Raw genomic sequence first — 16,753 nt, forward strand, 5'->3', positions numbered from 1 at the left:
TGCCTTTCCTTTCCTACGACCGCGCGCGCGAGTCTGGGCCGTTGCGTCATCATCAGGCGACGGGCCCGGCCTTTCTAGTTCTGTGTCTCGGCGATTCTCTTGCGGGTTGCATGTGGTTTTCTTCAAGTGATTCTGGATAGTCCCGGGAGAGGACTGGCGAAATCCAAGAAATTCTCCTTGGAGCCCGGGTGCCTCCGCGGACCCTCGGGGCCCATCGGAGGTAGGTGAAGGAGGTTTCGGAGAGGGGTAGCCCAGACTCATGTCGGGCCTTCCTCGGTACCTGGCATGCTCTTCTGGGGCTTCCCAGTCACCGCAGAGTGGCCAGACTCCGTAGCCAGCCCATGAGGATCCCTTCCATTTCGCTTCTCCCCGGATTTTGTTCCTTTACGATCGCATCCTTTCACACTGTCCACCGTTATTCGTGCCCGGAGCAGTCCTCCCCCTGCAAGGCAGTGGCAAGTTTCTGTCTGTGCTTGTGAGAGTCCCTCAGTTTTACATGCTTTCTTCTCCGCCCCCGCCTTTGCGCCCATCTGAAGTGGTCAAGATATTTTAATATCAAACTTCAAAGCCCAGCTGAAATGCACACTTTGAATATTTCTCGGAGCTTCCCGGTTAGAATCAAAAATCTCTTCTGAGCTCTCAGGACTCTGTACTTAGAGAATATATTTGATATTCTGCATTATAGTGTAGTTTTTATTACTCATGTAGTTCCAGTTTCTCAGGCTCTGATCTCTGCCCGATCATATTTTTCCTTTTAATTTTTACATCACTTCGTGCCTCTGTGCGTTTGCATTATGTTGTGTTCCCTCCCCTGCCAGTGCCGTTTCTCCCTTTAATCTGGTAAACCACTGCGGCTGCTCCTCAGTTCTTCCTTCTAAAGGTTTTTAAACTGTTTCTCTCACGACAAAGTTGTGTGCTCCTTTGCCTATACTCTAGTACGGGCAAAGCTCTGCAGGCTAGATGTGAGCTGGTGCCTGTTTGGGGGTAGCCAGTGAGCCAAGAATGATTTTTACAGATGCACATTTGCAGGTTTTTTTAATGATGTGAAGCAGTAACTTTGAACCTAAAGTAAGTGAAATATTCTCTTCCTCCAAAGAATCCTATTTTCATTCATAAATAAAAAAATTGTACTCACAACTATTTTGGGGGTTTCATTAGTAAAAAAGAAATGGAAGTTACTTTTTAAGTAACTATATAATATGTTCTATTTTGCCCGTGGGCCTCAAATCCTAAAATATTTATCATCTGGCCCTTTACAGAAAAAGTTTATCAGCTCCTTTCTATAGCAATGTTCATCTTATAGACACCACTTGTGATTTTAGTTTTGTGTTTTCTCATGGAAGCCAGTACATTGCTTCCCTTCTTTCATTCCATATTCTTTGAACACTTAAATAAAAAGAATCTTCCAGACACAAAATGTTTACTTTAAAAAAAGTTTAGTTTAATCATGTCTGGGTTTATGTGCATCAACAAAAATATGCAGTCAATTAGGATTATAGAAGACAGGACCTGACTCAGTGTAGAAAAGTTTACCTGGGGGATGTGATCCTCAAGTTGAGCTTTAAATGATACGTAGGAAGTCGATAGGAAGAGGTCATTCCTGGCAGAGAGGACAAATGAGCGAAGACATTGAGAGAAGAAAGAGCATGACATGTTAACGAGCACAAGAGGTGAAGCTGGAAAGGTGAGCAAGGGCCACAACACGGAGTGTCTCCCATGCCATTTAAGCAACTTGGACCTCCTTTTCTGGGCATTATTGGACTTTGTAGCGAAAGCCAGATTTGCGTTGTAGTCTGATAACCCTGATGGCTATTTGAAAAATGGATGAGGGAATTAGGGGGACTTTCTGTTGCACTATTTCCGTAGATGAGAGTTCTGAATTCGGGCAGGGGAACTAGGTGGAGTGAACATGATGACGTTTAGACAGTTTTGGGAGGTAAAACCAGCAGATCTTTGAGGATGTTAGAAGTGAGAAGGAAGGATGAGACAAGGCTGTTTCCAGATTCCCAGCTGGTACCAGTCACCAGCTGAAATGGAGAATACTGGGGTGTGTGAGGGTACACACCGTGTTTTCCAGTCATCACTGTCTCTAGTACCTAGAACAGTGTCCTACACATTGTAAGTGCTTGAATGAACAGAAAAGTTTTCCCCCCTTTTAACCATTGGTTACTATGTCTCATCAAAACAGCCTTTAAAATATGTTGCACTTATATATTTTGGTGGTGTTGATGCACTATTTTCAGATTTTCTGGAATGGATGATGAGTTGTACCGCAGGTATCATTCCCCTTTGTATCATTCCCCTGATAAATTGAATCTCTTTTGCAATTGAATAGTTCTGGAAAGACATTTTGGCTTAATTACCTGTCAGTTAAAAGTTTTAATTAATTTTTATCCTATTCTCTCACTTTAATTTAGAATTTAATTTTAGAATTGCAGTATGGTATCCCTATCTGTATTCTTTCTGCTTCCTTTAGATTATTCCTTTTGTGTTATAATTAAATGGCTTATTGATCTCTAAGCTACTACACAGCCTTTTGAAAGGATGCAGAGTGAAAATCATAACTATATATACAGGTTTATGAATAACATCTATATAAAATACTTTCTTTTTCAGAAATAAGGCAGAGTCACTATAATCATTTCTAACACCAGTTTCAAACTACTTACTTTTGGATAAGAGTCCAATCATATGAAATTATGGCTGGTTATAAGCCTGTAGCTATTCAGACATATCCTATACTTGGTGAAAAAATCACCCAAGATACACTGTACTGGAATAACTATAAGGTAAGTATTTATGCCAATTTGTCAAGCATGTGTTTTACTTTGGATGCTCTCCTAGAGAACTAATTAACTAAAAATAATCTATCAGCAGCTTGTAGTTTAGGCAGAAAATTTGATATCAGATATATTTTTGGAATTTTTTGTAAAAGTCCATGCTGCTTAATCAGTTTGATCACAAATGCCTAGCACAGAATGGATGATTTTAGTTTTAAATCAATGATTTATAATCAATAGATGATTTTAGTTTATATCAATGATGAATGAATTAAATTTTAGAATTTGAATGCCATATGCAAGAAGATTTTTTTTGCCTGAATCTAAGTAGGAAGTAATGCACAATTAATTATTCTAGACCATATAGGCTTACTAGTGATTCCTTTTTAAAAAAATAAATAACTAAATAGAAAATGAAAAATGATTGGGAGGGGGAGGTTAATGGAAATAGAAATTTACTATATGGGCTCCTGAGGAGAGCATAGGAGAAATTTAAATGGCCAATAAATGTGAATATCTTCTTCACTCATAATTAAAGACATGCAAATTAGAACAATAATTTAGTTACTATTTTTTATCTTTTGTATTGGCACAAGTGAAAAATTTTGATCATTACTACTTGATGGAGAGAAATTGGTACAAACTTTCTGGAGGGCAATTTAGCATTATCTAACATGATAAAAATACCCTTCAGCCTTGTAAATTCCACAGCTTGGAACTTACTCAAATTTTACTAAGCTATATGGATAAAGATGTTCATTGAATTATTATTTATAATATTAGAAATCTTGGAAAAACCTGTGTCCGTTAGTAGTGAACTGGTAAATTATGATGTATTCTCTAATGGATGATAAATCTATTGCTTATATTAATAGTTAGCTAAGATGTGGTGTTAAGTAAAAAACAAGCAGGGTGCAGAACTGCCTGCATGGAATGGTCTTTGTGTCAGTTAAATACTCTGCCCAATCTATGCTGCTGTAGGCATAACTTTTTCCCCAGTAATAATCACAGAAAACTCCACAGCTGAAGAGAAAGAGTGGAGTATGGCTTTCCAATCGTATAGTTACTTAATTTAATAGCAACAGGATCGGATAGGGTGCTGGGATTTGGACCTTTTGTATTTTTTCATACTTCTGTATTAAATACAACCTTGTAAATGTTACTAAGAACAAAAAAAAATTGTCAGTGAGAAATTATATAGTGCTTAAATAGGGATTACCAGTTGTAATTCTGTTAATATTCTGTATTTTTTTTTATTAAGACTCCTGTTCAGATCAAGGAGTTTGGTGCAGTGTCAAAAGTAGACTTTTCTCCACAGCCTCCATATAATTATGCTGTCACAGCTTCTTCAAGGGTAACTATAACATTAAATTTATTTTTCTTTTGTATAGTTTATATTTACCACTGATTGCGAGCCATCTGGTGAAATTTTTTTTTTTTTATCTTTTAGATTCACATTTATGGCCGATACTCCCAGGAACCTATAAAAACCTTTTCCCGATTTAAAGACACAGCATACTGTGCTACTTTTCGACAGGATGGTAGATTACTTGTGGCGGGCAGTGAAGATGGTGGAGTTCAGCTTTTTGACATAACTGGGAGGGCTCCCCTCAGGCAGTTTGAAGGCCATACTAAGTAAGAGACAGTTTGAAAAAATTGTTTTTTAATTGAGGTACAGTTAACATGCATTATATTACAACAGCTTCAGGTGTACAACATAGTGATTCGATATATGTATATATTGCAAAATTATCACAGTAAGTCTAATTTTTTTCACTATACAGTTATGGACAGTTGGTTTTTATGTGTTCTTTTTTTGTTTCGTTTTTTAAGCTCTATTTGTTTTCTAAGGTCAGTTTGTTTTCTGGGCTTTGAATAAAAACATAGAGAAGATAATATCCCTTTATATACTTTATTGCCTTGTTGTTCTGAGACAAAGCCTGTATTCTGGTTCAGTCCTAAGGTCTAGTTTCATGAGGCTTATGAGTTCTTAAGAATTGTATACGACATTTGAGGAAACGGATGTCTCGGCAGACACCCCTTAGTGCTCATTGATTCCTCAGTGAGTGCGTGACCCGGTGGAGAGCATAAACCACTGATCTAAAGGCAGCCTCACAGTTAATGAGACCTTCATAAACTTGGGCTGTATCAGAAATTCTCATTTTGAAATCAAGTCAGAAGGTGGATTTTCTTTCTTCTTGGATTTAGTATTTTGTCCCTGCAATTTTATATTTTAACTTTGTTTCATGATTACCAATGTCATTGCTGTAAGTTCCTATCAATGTAAAATCTTGAGTGTTTTTTTGTTTTGTTTTTATCAGGATGGTCAGTGAAACATTTAAAATATAACAAATTCACTTAACATAATCCTACTTAGTGGCAAATCTTAGAATTTTTTAAGTATCTATTTTGAAATTGTTTAAATTAGAGTATTTTTGTAACAACATTTAGGATATTTACTTTCATTGAGCAGCTAGGTAGAATTGTTAACATATTAGAAAGTTTAAATGCTATTGTTTACTATTCTTATTAACTGCATAATGCATGGGTATTTAAAATTTTAAATTAGCTTGAGGACAAATGCCTTTTTTTAAAGATTTTGTTTTCTCTCATGATTTCACCCTGCAGTTACTCCTTGAAAGTGAACTGCTTTTTTTTTTTTTCCTTTTGGGTATTTAGGGAAAAGGAGTGTTTTATGTTAGAAGGTGCCAGGAATATAATTTTCCCTTTTTTTTTTAATATACTGATCCTTGATCTTTCAGAGCAGTTCATACAGTAGATTTTACAGCTGACAAATATCATGTGGTCTCTGGGGCTGATGATTATACAGTTAAATTATGGGATATTCCAAACTCCAAAGAAATTCTGACATTGAAAGAACATTCTGATTATGTGAGGTGTGGATGTGCTAGCAAACTGAACCCAGATCTCTTTGTAACAGGTTGGTAAACTTTTTTTTCTCCTGAAGTTGATAAATTTATTATGCTAGATTTTAATATGCTTTGGGACTCTTAGGAAAGAGGAGCTTAAAAAACTTTATAGAGAGATATGTTTCTGGGTACCTATTTGTTTTATTGTCTTTTTCTTCTTTTGGTGATTGTTCGTATTGTCCTCCATATGTATTTGGGAACATCAGGTTGCCTTGAAAGCGTAAGTCAGAACTGGAATGGGTTTAGTACTCTGACTGCCGCTGAGCCCCCAGCAGCCAATAAACAAAGACAATGCAGTTCAGTCGTTGTGGGTGCCTGAGCAAGATTCTCAGATGATTCATTAGTGACAGTAGCCTGAGATAGGACTAGTTGAAGATTCTAAGATAAAACCACTCTTCTTCAGAAAAAGACAGTGGTATGAAAGAGTTTGCAGTTATTATATCTTTATGAATTTACATGTCTTTTAAAAATTTCATTTAAGCTTTTCTCCTTTTAAAATTGATGTTTGAATACAAATACAGGCATGTACAAGCATACATAGTTTTTGTTGTTTTTGAGTAGTGAAACTCACATAATACAAAAATTGACATTTCAGGGTCCTACGATCACACTGTGAAGATGTTTGATACGCGAACAAACAAGAGTGTTATCTCTGTTGAGCATGGGCAGCCAGTGGAGAGTGTCCTGCTTTTTCCCTCTGGAGGTCTTCTGGTATCAGCAGGTATTTCTTTCAAAAATTTCTTTCACCAGTATTGTTGGTCTTGGGTCAGATACTTTATCAGTTACTTTTTGTAATTTATCAGTGTGCATTTGAATGGTCTATCTAGGTTTTTGCGCAATGAATAAGTAGGATAGGCAAGCTGTTATCATTTATTGAGTACCTAGTATGTACCAGACATTGTGCTATTTATATGTATCTATTGCCCTAGATGAGCCTACAAGGTAGTTAGTTTTCTTTCTATTTTGCAACTCAGGAAATTTAAGTTTTAACTAATTTGTTTAAGGCAAAGTGGAAGATCTGAAATCCCAGAACTTGAGAGCCTGCTTATTTCCTTAACTCAAAAAGGTTGTACAGCTGCTTGTTACTCTTACCTAAGAGATCTGTGGCAGCAATTGAAAACACAGTGTTTTTGCCCTGGCTGGTGTGGCTCAGTGGATTGAGTGCGGGCCTGCAAACCAAAGCGTTGCTGGTTCGATTCCTAGTGAGGGCACATGCGTGGGTTGTGGGCCATGTCCCCATTAGGGGGCACATGAGAGGCAACCACACATTGATGTTTCTCTCCCTCTCTTTCCCATTCCTGCTTTCTCTAAAAATAAATAAATAATCAAAAATCTTTAAAAAATAAAAACAGTGTTTTTAGGATCTAGAATCAGGCTTGTCTCTTTTCATGTGACCCTTGATTAAAATGGCCTTACCCAGCAAATAGCTGATAATGGTGGTGGAGGAGATAATGTGAAGTCAAAAGAGGCCTTGGTACATTTTTCATCTCTTTGGAACTGAGGTATTTTTTGTTATGTTGGTCATAGTGCATTTTCAAAATTATAATGGAAGAAGTAAATTAGCTGTTCATTTGTCACGTCGAAATTAATGTGTTGACCTTAGAAGAATACATAGGTGGTATACATACTCTAATAGCATACACATGGCTGTGTGTAGCCTTTCTCTTTTCTTAATTCTGAAATTATCCTGTTTTATACTCTTCCCCAGGACCTATTTGATTTCAAATAACTTGATAACATTGTCAGATATATCTATTGGTCTTGCTATTATTTTGAGAAATGAAAAGGTCAAGATGAACAGGGACATTAGGTACCTATATGCTAATCTCTTTGTCTCTAGTTATGTGACCTTGAGCAATTCCTTAACTTCTATAGATCTTGAAAATAAGCGGTTGGGCTAGACCAGTGGTTTCAGAGTGTAATCTCTCTCATGAGTTGCCACATGTGAGGAGACAGGGACTGTGAATTAGGGTCCAGGCCTTGTTGCCCAGTCAGGATAGGTAATAAACTTGCCCCGCTGTCTCAACCCCTTATTCTATTTTACCTGTTAGACTTTTGCTTATCATTTCATTGAAAGAAAAGATGCGGTGTTAAAAAATTCTTTTAAACCACTGGATTAAATTGCCTTTTAGGATCCTTCCAACTCTGAGGGTAAAAAATAGTTATAGGGAAGTTTCTCGGTTTAATTGGGATTCACAAAAATTTTATTTTATTTTAAAGATCTTATTTACTTATTTTTAGATAGAGAGGAAGAGAGGGAGAGAAACATCCATGTGTGGCTTCCTCTCGCACGCCCCCTGCTGGGAACCTGGCCTGCGCCCCAGGCATGTGCCCTGACTGGGCATCCAGCTGAGGACTCTTTGGTTCCCACGCGGGGACTCAGTCCAATGAGCCACACCAGCCAGGGCGGGATTTGCAAAATTTAATTATAATTTTCTTAAAATCTTTGTTCACTTTTTATATTACCAGGTAGTTCTGTGTACTTAACAACTGTGGAATTATTTAATTGTCATAACAGTTCTGTGAGGTAGAACTGTTGCTATCATTTACACACCCAGGCAGTAAATGGTCGAGTCGGCTTCGAGGCCAGGCAGCCTGGCTCTGGAATCCTTCGCTTTACCTGCGTGCTGTGGGGTGTCGGGTGAAGAGTGCTGTTCAGATCGTTCATATTTTTAACTTGTAGGTGGAATATCAAACTAATGATTATTTCTTTTTATAGGAGGTCGTTATGTTAAAGTCTGGGACATGCTAAAAGGAGGACAATTGCTAGTATCTTTGAAGAATCATCATAAAACTGTGACATGTTTATATCTGAGCAGCTCCGGGCAGAGGTTACTCTCTGGTTCATTGGATAGGTTAGCATTTTAATTTCCTTTCTTCATCATTATTAATATACAAGTATTAACTGCTTGTGGAAATGAGTTATTTCTGCAGTATTTGTGTTAAATATTCTGCCAAATAATTTCCATGAAAAAAAATCTGTTGAGTTGAAAATAGTTTGGGCCTTTTATTTACATAGAGCAAACTCATATCTTTTTTGATATACTTTATTGCTTTAATTTATATACTTAAGGAATTTTATTGAACTAAACATTGATCTTTTAAAACAATCTATACTCTAGAGTTTCTTTTAAAATCATTATTGTATATTTGTATATTTTCAAATCATGAGTATATGTATATATTCTGGCTTATTCTTTACAATTTATGTAAAATTAATGTAAAAATTTCTGTGGTCCAATTATTACTATTTTAAATAAGTATTAGTATTCTATTAGTTAATGTTCTAGAACAATGCTGTCTAGTAGAAATATAATGTGAACTATATGTCATTTAAAATGTTTCAGTAGCCACATTAAAAAGGTAAAAATAACTAGGTAAAATTAATTTAACTTGGTAAAATTGATGTAATCCAATGCATCTAAAATATTTCAGTGTGTAATCAATGTAAAAATTGAGAGGCCAGAAATAATTTGAGCAGGTAATACATGTTCTACGATAATCATAACATTTTACAGCAGTGAGAATGAGACATACTGTGTTTAACAGAAAGAAAACTGTTTACTGTTCACATGGACTCAGCCCTAAAATTTAAATTTAAGCCAATTAAAATTAAGTAAAATAAAAGAATTCAGTTCTTCCTTTTCACTAGCCACATTTCAAGTGCTCAGAAGTCACATGTGGCTAGAACGACGGCACAGTTGTAGAATTTACTTACATTCATCTGTTGGTCATTTTAGTTCCATTATGTTTTTTTCCCTGTTATTGACTTGTTTTTTTCAGCCTGTTTATTAAAAAGTATACATATTTTAAAGCTAGAAAACATTTCTAATATAAAGGAATTTATTATATAAATATATTGTAGATTCTCTAATGGTGTTATAGGCATTTTGGGACTTAATTTTTAGATGTGTCCCTCACAAGCTAAGTAAGTTGGCTCTGTCTTCAGTAGTTCTCAGCCCAGAGTGACTTTTGTCCCCCAAGGGATATTTGGCAATACCTGGAGACATTTTAGTTGTTTTCACAACCTGGGGGCAGAGTGCTGCTGGCCAAGTGTGAGTAGAGGCCAGATGCTGCTAAACATCCTCCAACGCACAGAGCAACCCCCACAGCAGTTATCTGGCCCTACACGTCAGTAGTACTGCAGGTGAGACAGCCTGCTCCGTTGACTTCCAGTGCACTTTCATTGATACTTCTTTACTCTCAAGTTTTATCTTCAGGCAACTGTGGTTCATGGTCTGCCCTTCTGGCGGCTAGTCAGAGTCTTTATGCAAAGTTTACGGATAGTCCTAATAAATGGTTAAATTTTTAAAAGAGAGATTCAGTGGCAAATTAGTTTGTAATTAATGTTACCAATCATTGTTTATCTTTATTGTGTAAATTTTAATATTCATGCATTGAATTTTCCAAAAATAGAAATGCATTTTATACTCATTTCCAAGATGATTTGTGACAAAGCTTTCTTTTTTATTAGGAAGGTGAAAGTATATAGCACAACTTCCTACAAAGTAGTCCACAGTTTTGATTATGCAGCTTCAATTTTGAGTCTTGCCCTTGCAGTAAGTACTTTTAGTTCCTTTTAAAGTTTTCACTAACTTTGCCTGTTAAATGAAACTAAAATGGAATGTTAGGGTTATCTTTATATTTTAATAAGTCTTATTCTTGCCACATTGGAGAATTGAATGAAGACAATTACTAGAATATATGACTTGTCCCTGTAACTTGGCATGCATTCCAATTTAGGTCCCACTTACTTCATAGGTTCTAATAAGTACAGTGCTCTAGGCATTGTCAACACTACAGGCAAGACCTGGGAGATTGATAAATTGTTCTTCAAAACATTTAACTCAAGGGTTAAGTACTTTAGAAAGTGAATTTGACTCTCTGAGCCAAAAAAAAAAAAAGGGGGGGGCAACAAAATTAAGTATCTCCTTTTTGATGACTGCTCTTTGTGGAATGTCCACTGTCAAGTCTCATGAGCCATTGAGGAGGAGGATATTTGAATACATTATATAGAAATGTAAATTGGGAGAGGAAAATCAAGTATTTTCTTAGCAGGAGTATAGGAAATCATGGCACTACATAATCCTTTTTTCTAGTAAAAGGATGCATAAAAAAATTTTAGGATTTTTTAAGATATCATTAACTGTGTATTATAATACAAACTGCCGGTGGTAGTTTATAAGATGTATACATTCTGTCAATATAATGGTATCCTAGAGGAGAAAATGATTTAGCTCTAACTTTTTGCATAGATCATTGTTAGGCAGAATATCTATCTGAATGGAACTTTTGGTGAAAGTATTGGTAAGCAGCAAACATGTTATAAATGGTATTTTAAAGAAAAGGTAGGATGAATTTGGAATAGACTAATGTATTTTTCTAATTGCTGTTAGCATGAAGATGAGACAATTGTTGTAGGAATGACCAATGGAATACTGAGTGTTAAACATCGGAAATCTGAACCAAAGAAGGATTCTCTTCCCAGAAGAAGAAGGCCTGCGTATCGAACTTTTATTAAAGGGAAAAATTACATGAAGCAACGGGTAGTTGTATATTTCTTCTTCTTCCTTTTTTAAGGTGAAATTTGTTAGCATGGCCAAATCTTTCCCTGCAAATTACTGGAAAGTATAGTTTATATGGCATTCAACTTTATTTTGCTTTTTTCTACATCAGATTTATCTCCAGATTGCTAGATTGGGGACATTACTAATAAGTAGTGGAGAATATGGACTACTTTATTTCATATCCTGAATCATAAAAATGTTATAATACTTTATATTTTTCAAAGCAGTGTCTTTCACACACTGATTTTTTTAAACAATCCTGAAAAGTAGTAGAGTCTTTAATATCCCCATTTTGCATGTGAGAAGATGGAGAGACATATGAAAAAGTTGTGATTGATCCAGAATTTCATTACTGGTAACAAGAATTGTTGACTACGTCGCTATTTCTCTGAATCTTATTTTCTCTTTCTGCTAAATTACATTGCCTGCCATATGAAGAGAATTGAAATCAGTAATATTTTCCCAGAATCGAGGTATTGTGTAGTATTGTAAGTTAAAATAATAGGAGTATAAAAACATATTAATGTGACAGGTTATTTCATTTTCATTTTATCTGTGTTATGGGCATATGACCATTATTCATAAAGTAGGGTAGGGGCACCTGGTATAAAAAATACCACTATGAAAAAGTTTATTTTTTTATTTATTTTTAAATTTCCTTATTTTTGAAATTTTTTAAATCGATTTTTAGAGAGAGACAAAATACATCAATTTGCTGGTCCAATTATTTATGCGTTCATTGGTTGATTCTTGTATGTGCCTGACCAGTGATTGAACCACAACCTTGGTGTACAAAACAGTGTACACAACAGTGTATACAACAACAGTGAGCACAACAGTGCTCTAACCAGCTGAGCTTCTTGGTCAGGACGAAAAAGTTTATTTTGAATGGAACTCTGTACAGGTGTTGATTTTTCTCTATAAATTTACTTTTCAATGCAGGATGACATTTTGATTAATAGGCCGACAAAAAAACACTTAGAATTGTATGACAGGGATCTGAAAAATTTCCGGATCTCCAAAGCACTTGACAGAGTTCTTGAGGTGAGTGAGGAATGAGATGTGTGTGTGTTTGTGTGTGTAAAATATATATTTTTATTAAGACTTTAATTTTTTAGAGCAGTTTTAGCTTCACAGCCAAATTGAGGGGGAGGTACAGAGAGTTTCCATATATCCCTGGACCCCCAACATGCGTAGCCTTTCCCATTAACAACTGATCAATTACTACAGTTGATGAACCTACAGGGTTCATTATAGCCTCCCCGTTAAACAATTGATCAATTATTATAATTGGTGAACTGACAGGGCACATTTAAAAGAATCATTTTATAACTAACCTTACCATGATTCAAAACTGTGAAGATAAAAACTTATTTAAATTTGGCAATTGCTAGGAATTTCCAAGACTATACTTTTTCTTGTGCTGTGTTTGCTCATGTTGACTCTGAAAATTTTTCTAGCCCACTTGTACAATAAAGACACCTGAGATTACAGTGTCCATCATAAAGGAGCTAAATCGAAGAGGAGTCCTTGCAAATGCCCTTGCCGGTCGGGATGAAAAAGAAATCAGTCGTGTCCTTAATTTTTTGATAAGGTATGTTTTATGTCTATGAAACACACATAATTGTGCATCTAAAATTCTTTATCTCCAAATGAGAGACATTCACTTTTTAATTTGTTCTTTGTAGAGTTAACAGAACAACTCAGTAAATCTGTTTTATGATTTAAAAAAAAGTTTCAATATGCAATTTTTGCTTTTTAGGAATCTCTCCCAGCCAAGATTTGCTTCTGTTTTGATCAATGCTGCTGAAATAATTATTGGTAAGTAGTTGTTAAAACTCAAAAAATCCTAGCATGCTTGCAAAATTGAGATGTCAAAATATGAAATTAAATTTGGAACTCAAATCAAAATATCTTGTTTTTATCAACTCTTCAGTGAAGATTTTTATGGAGAAAACAATCTGCATTTTAAAATGGAGTAAAATGTGTACAGTGGTTTGATGTTGAATTGCACAGACTAGGGTTATTATAATTAAAAATTTTTTAAAAGATTTTATTTATTTAGTTTTAGAGAGAGGGGAAGGGAGGAAGAAAGAGGGGAGACAAACATCAGTTGTGTGGTTGCCTCTCATGCACCCTCTAGTGGGGACCTGGCCCACAACCTAGGCGTGTGCCCTGACTAGAAATTGAACCCATGACCCTTTGGTTTGCAGGCTGGCATGCAATCTACTGCGCACACCAGCCAGGGCAAAAAAATTTTTTTCTTAAACATCTACAGTGACCATGACCATTTTCTAGCAGGAAAATGAAAATAAGTCAGAACTTCCATGCCATACTTTTTATAATTATTTCTTTTTGAAACACACATATTTAGTTGAATTTTTACTTTCTATAAACCATAAATTGTAAAATAAGTACAGATTTTTCAATGTCTTAATATTTAATAGTTTTGTGCTTTTTCTAAATATTGCTGTTCATTTATTATTTACAAAGATATTTTTAGATAATATGTTTTCTCTCTCTGTTTCTAGATATATATTTGCCTGTGATCGGTCAGTCACCTGTAGTTGATAAAAAGTTTCTGTTACTTCAAGGACTTGTAGAAAAAGAGATTGATTATCAAAAAGAACTACTAGAAACCTTGGGGATGATGGATATGCTTTTTGCTACCATGACAAGGAAAGAAAGCACTTCTATGTTACAGCGTACATCTGAACTTCCAGAGAACAAGAAAGTAGACTCATAGTGCTTGCTTCATAAGACACATAAGAATTACTAACTTGAGGTAGATTTGATTCTGTTAACTGTATGAAAGAGAAGCTCTTTGACACATTTTAAAAAGTTACTTACAGAAGCAATCTTTGGAAGAAACTGGATACCTATAATTGGAAAGAAAATAAGTAGCTGTTTTATGACATGTTTTCCCATGTAATAGTTGGAATTATTTCACGGCATTTTTGGCTAGAAGACCTTAATTGTCTTGGTCATAGTGCATGTCCACCTTGGACAAGTTGATGTTAGTTTTAATACAGCTAAGTTCTGTATCAGCATTTGGGTAGGCATTCAAAGCTGGAGAGAGAGATTCAACTGGGAATCCTGCCAAAGGAACAGGCCTTTATTTTTTAATCTTCTTCTGCCCGGTGGAAAACAGAACAAATGGCAACACAAAGTCTCTAATCAGTGCTCCTGGGATTTCCAGAGGCCAGCTGAGCTCCCCGCCCCTCTCCTGGACATCATCCCTTATCCTGGGTCACATGTTCTGCCTCTGCTGGTAACAGGACTACAGCTGTTCTACGTGTGGCAAGTCACTGGCCCACTCTGAGTAACTGGTGCCAGTTAGACATGTGTTCAGGAGAGTGATGAGGCAGATTTGATGCTTAAATATTGTGCTCGCCACCCAGGTTTTCTTTTTATTTCTTTGATCTTGACTACCATTATCAGAACAAGGTCTATACGTAGTCCTTATTGGACCACGCTGTTGTTTTCTTTTTTCCTTCCTCTTGATAGGCAGTCTTTCTACCAATGAAAATTTGCCATTTCTCTTGTAAGAAATAGCCTTTCAGCCTTTTATACATATATTTGGAACTTATATGTAGCTACCTACCTCTCTCGAGACCATTTTCTCTGACCTGTATTTAGACTTTTTTCCTTTACACAGTCATCTTGTGTTTCAGAATCCCAAGCCTGAGTAGCTGGCTTTGGGGAAAAAGCTGTATTTTTTAAAAAGTTCAGTATAAATTACATTTTTTAATGAGATTCCTCTTTCTTTGTTTTCTGAGATGTACCCATTCCTGTTGGCTGTTTTCACACTTGCTACCTCTCTCACCTTCCCCCAATTCCTGTCCCACCCCAAGTAGTTAATTATCTGTAAGGAAATACACCTTGGGCTATAAAAACCTTAAGTTAAAGGAAGTTTTTGTAATGGGAATCTCCTCTTAAGACTTTAGTTCTGTGAATTCTGATTTCTTTTTTTTAAGTAGAAAAAAAATATTTCTGTGTCTGGTAAGGACATAGGCTCAAAAAAGGGGTCTAGGTTCCCTTTCATGAATTGATTCAAGCAGCCATACAATACAATGGCTTGTAAGAAACCAGGAGTTTGCTTCCTCATGTAATTACGAGATTAGCCATGCTCATAAATTGTTCATGTTGAGAAGGGTTAATTTATATAAATAAATTTTGTATTTAAAAGTTTTTAAAAATTGAACTTCTTAAGTATGTATACTAATAAAAATGAGAAGTTAATTCTATCCAAAACTAGTTGCCATAAAGTGTATAACCTGTGACAAGAGTTTCCCATACATTATTTGATTCTCACTACAACCATTCAAGCTTGATATTCTCATTTAATATTGAATTAGCTACAGTAGTCAATTCACCCCTCAGCTCCCCAAACGGAGGTTCCCCATCCCAGTGCTCTGAATGGTCTGCCTGCTGGGGCTGAAAGTACTCATTCCCGTTAACAAACTTCACTGTGAGCTGCCGTTTGTAGATGCTATTCTGCATGTCAGTTTTCCACTTAATTGTTTATTAGAGATTGCTCCCTATTAGTACATCCAGCTCAGCTTCATTGTATTTGCTGGTCTGCTATATTACTGTATAGATGTGCCATAGTCGATTTAACCAGCTTCCTATCCATGGACAATTAGATAGTTTATATTTTACAGTCAAGCAGCTCTGCACTAAGCAAGCTTTTACTTAAATTTTTGTGCATTTCAAGGAGTGTTTACTGGGACAAATGAATATGAATTCTGATCCTAGGGATCGAGTCTTTGTTTCCCACCCCAGCTTCTGTTTGGTAATGTCTCAGCCCTGCTGCTCATCTTCACCTAAGGAAATGCTATCCGCCTTTCCACCAAAGACAGCTCACCCGTATCACTTCCAGCCTGTATCCCTTGAAGAACTTCTCAGATAGGGTACTTGGTATTCCACAGGCTGCTTCATAATTACGGGTGGGACTAATATTCCCGGTCTGCGCGTGGTGACACTGAAGTGACCAAGTTTAGGTGGCTTGTCCAAAGTCATGCAGTAGGTTAGTGGCAGATCTTGGATTTGAATTCAGGCAATCTGACAAGAGTACAGAGTCTTAACCACTACAGGAATAGCATCTTATTTTCTAGAAATGTGGAATATGTCCTTATTCATTATATTCTTGACTTTTCACAATTCAAAGCCGGTGCTTAGTAAATACATGCTGAATGACCAAAATGAGCAAATGCTTATCGGATCTAGCTTGGCAATTCACATGAAAACAGCAGTTTGGTTACTGTGTACGACCGGAAATTATGTTACCATTGTTCTGAGGGCTACAACTTAATGTTTCTGGAAGCATTCCTTAACACCCCCTGAAAATTTTACTCGAAACGAAAACCTTCCTTAAGGTAACAACGTAGCTCACCATTTGTCCACAAGGTGGCAGTATTACTTCAAAAATAAGATAAACCTGCTTTTCCATAGCCCTTTCTCAGAATCAGGTTGG

The 16,753-nt window shown here is 36.1% G+C and overlaps 1 protein-coding gene across 1 annotated transcript; it reads left to right on the plus strand.

Moving 5' to 3' along the window:
• The first annotated feature begins 59 nt into the window (after positions 1-59).
• UTP15 (UTP15 small subunit processome component) lies at positions 60-15,526 on the plus strand. Its single transcript, XM_054578491.1, has 13 exons — positions 60-220; positions 2,617-2,789; positions 4,042-4,134; positions 4,231-4,415; positions 5,543-5,721; positions 6,306-6,431; positions 8,430-8,565; positions 10,185-10,269; positions 11,107-11,256; positions 12,220-12,321; positions 12,738-12,871; positions 13,040-13,098; positions 13,809-15,526. The coding sequence occupies exons 2-13, from the start codon at positions 2,700-2,702 to the stop codon at positions 14,021-14,023; spliced, it is 1,554 nt and encodes a 517-aa protein (XP_054434466.1). The 5' UTR covers positions 60-220; positions 2,617-2,699; the 3' UTR covers positions 14,024-15,526.
• Positions 15,527-16,753: the final 1,227 nt, after the last annotated feature.

The sequence above is a fragment of the Pteronotus mesoamericanus genome, unplaced genomic scaffold (genome assembly GCF_021234165.1).
Source record: "Pteronotus mesoamericanus isolate MK-2021 breed Mesoamerican mustached bat unplaced genomic scaffold, CSHL_Meso_final contig_50, whole genome shotgun sequence".
Classification (NCBI taxonomy): domain Eukaryota; kingdom Metazoa; phylum Chordata; class Mammalia; order Chiroptera; family Mormoopidae; genus Pteronotus; species Pteronotus mesoamericanus.

Coding starts and splice junctions, on each gene's coding strand:
- UTP15 (XM_054578491.1), top strand. CDS start 2,700: ATGGCTGGTTATAAGCCTGTAGCTATTCAGACATATCCTATACTTGGT. Junction 4,135..4,230: donor CTGTCACAGCTTCTTCAAGG/GTAACTATAACA, acceptor TTTATCTTTTAG/ATTCACATTTATGGCCGATA. Junction 12,322..12,737: donor CACTTGACAGAGTTCTTGAG/GTGAGTGAGGAA, acceptor AAATTTTTCTAG/CCCACTTGTACAATAAAGAC.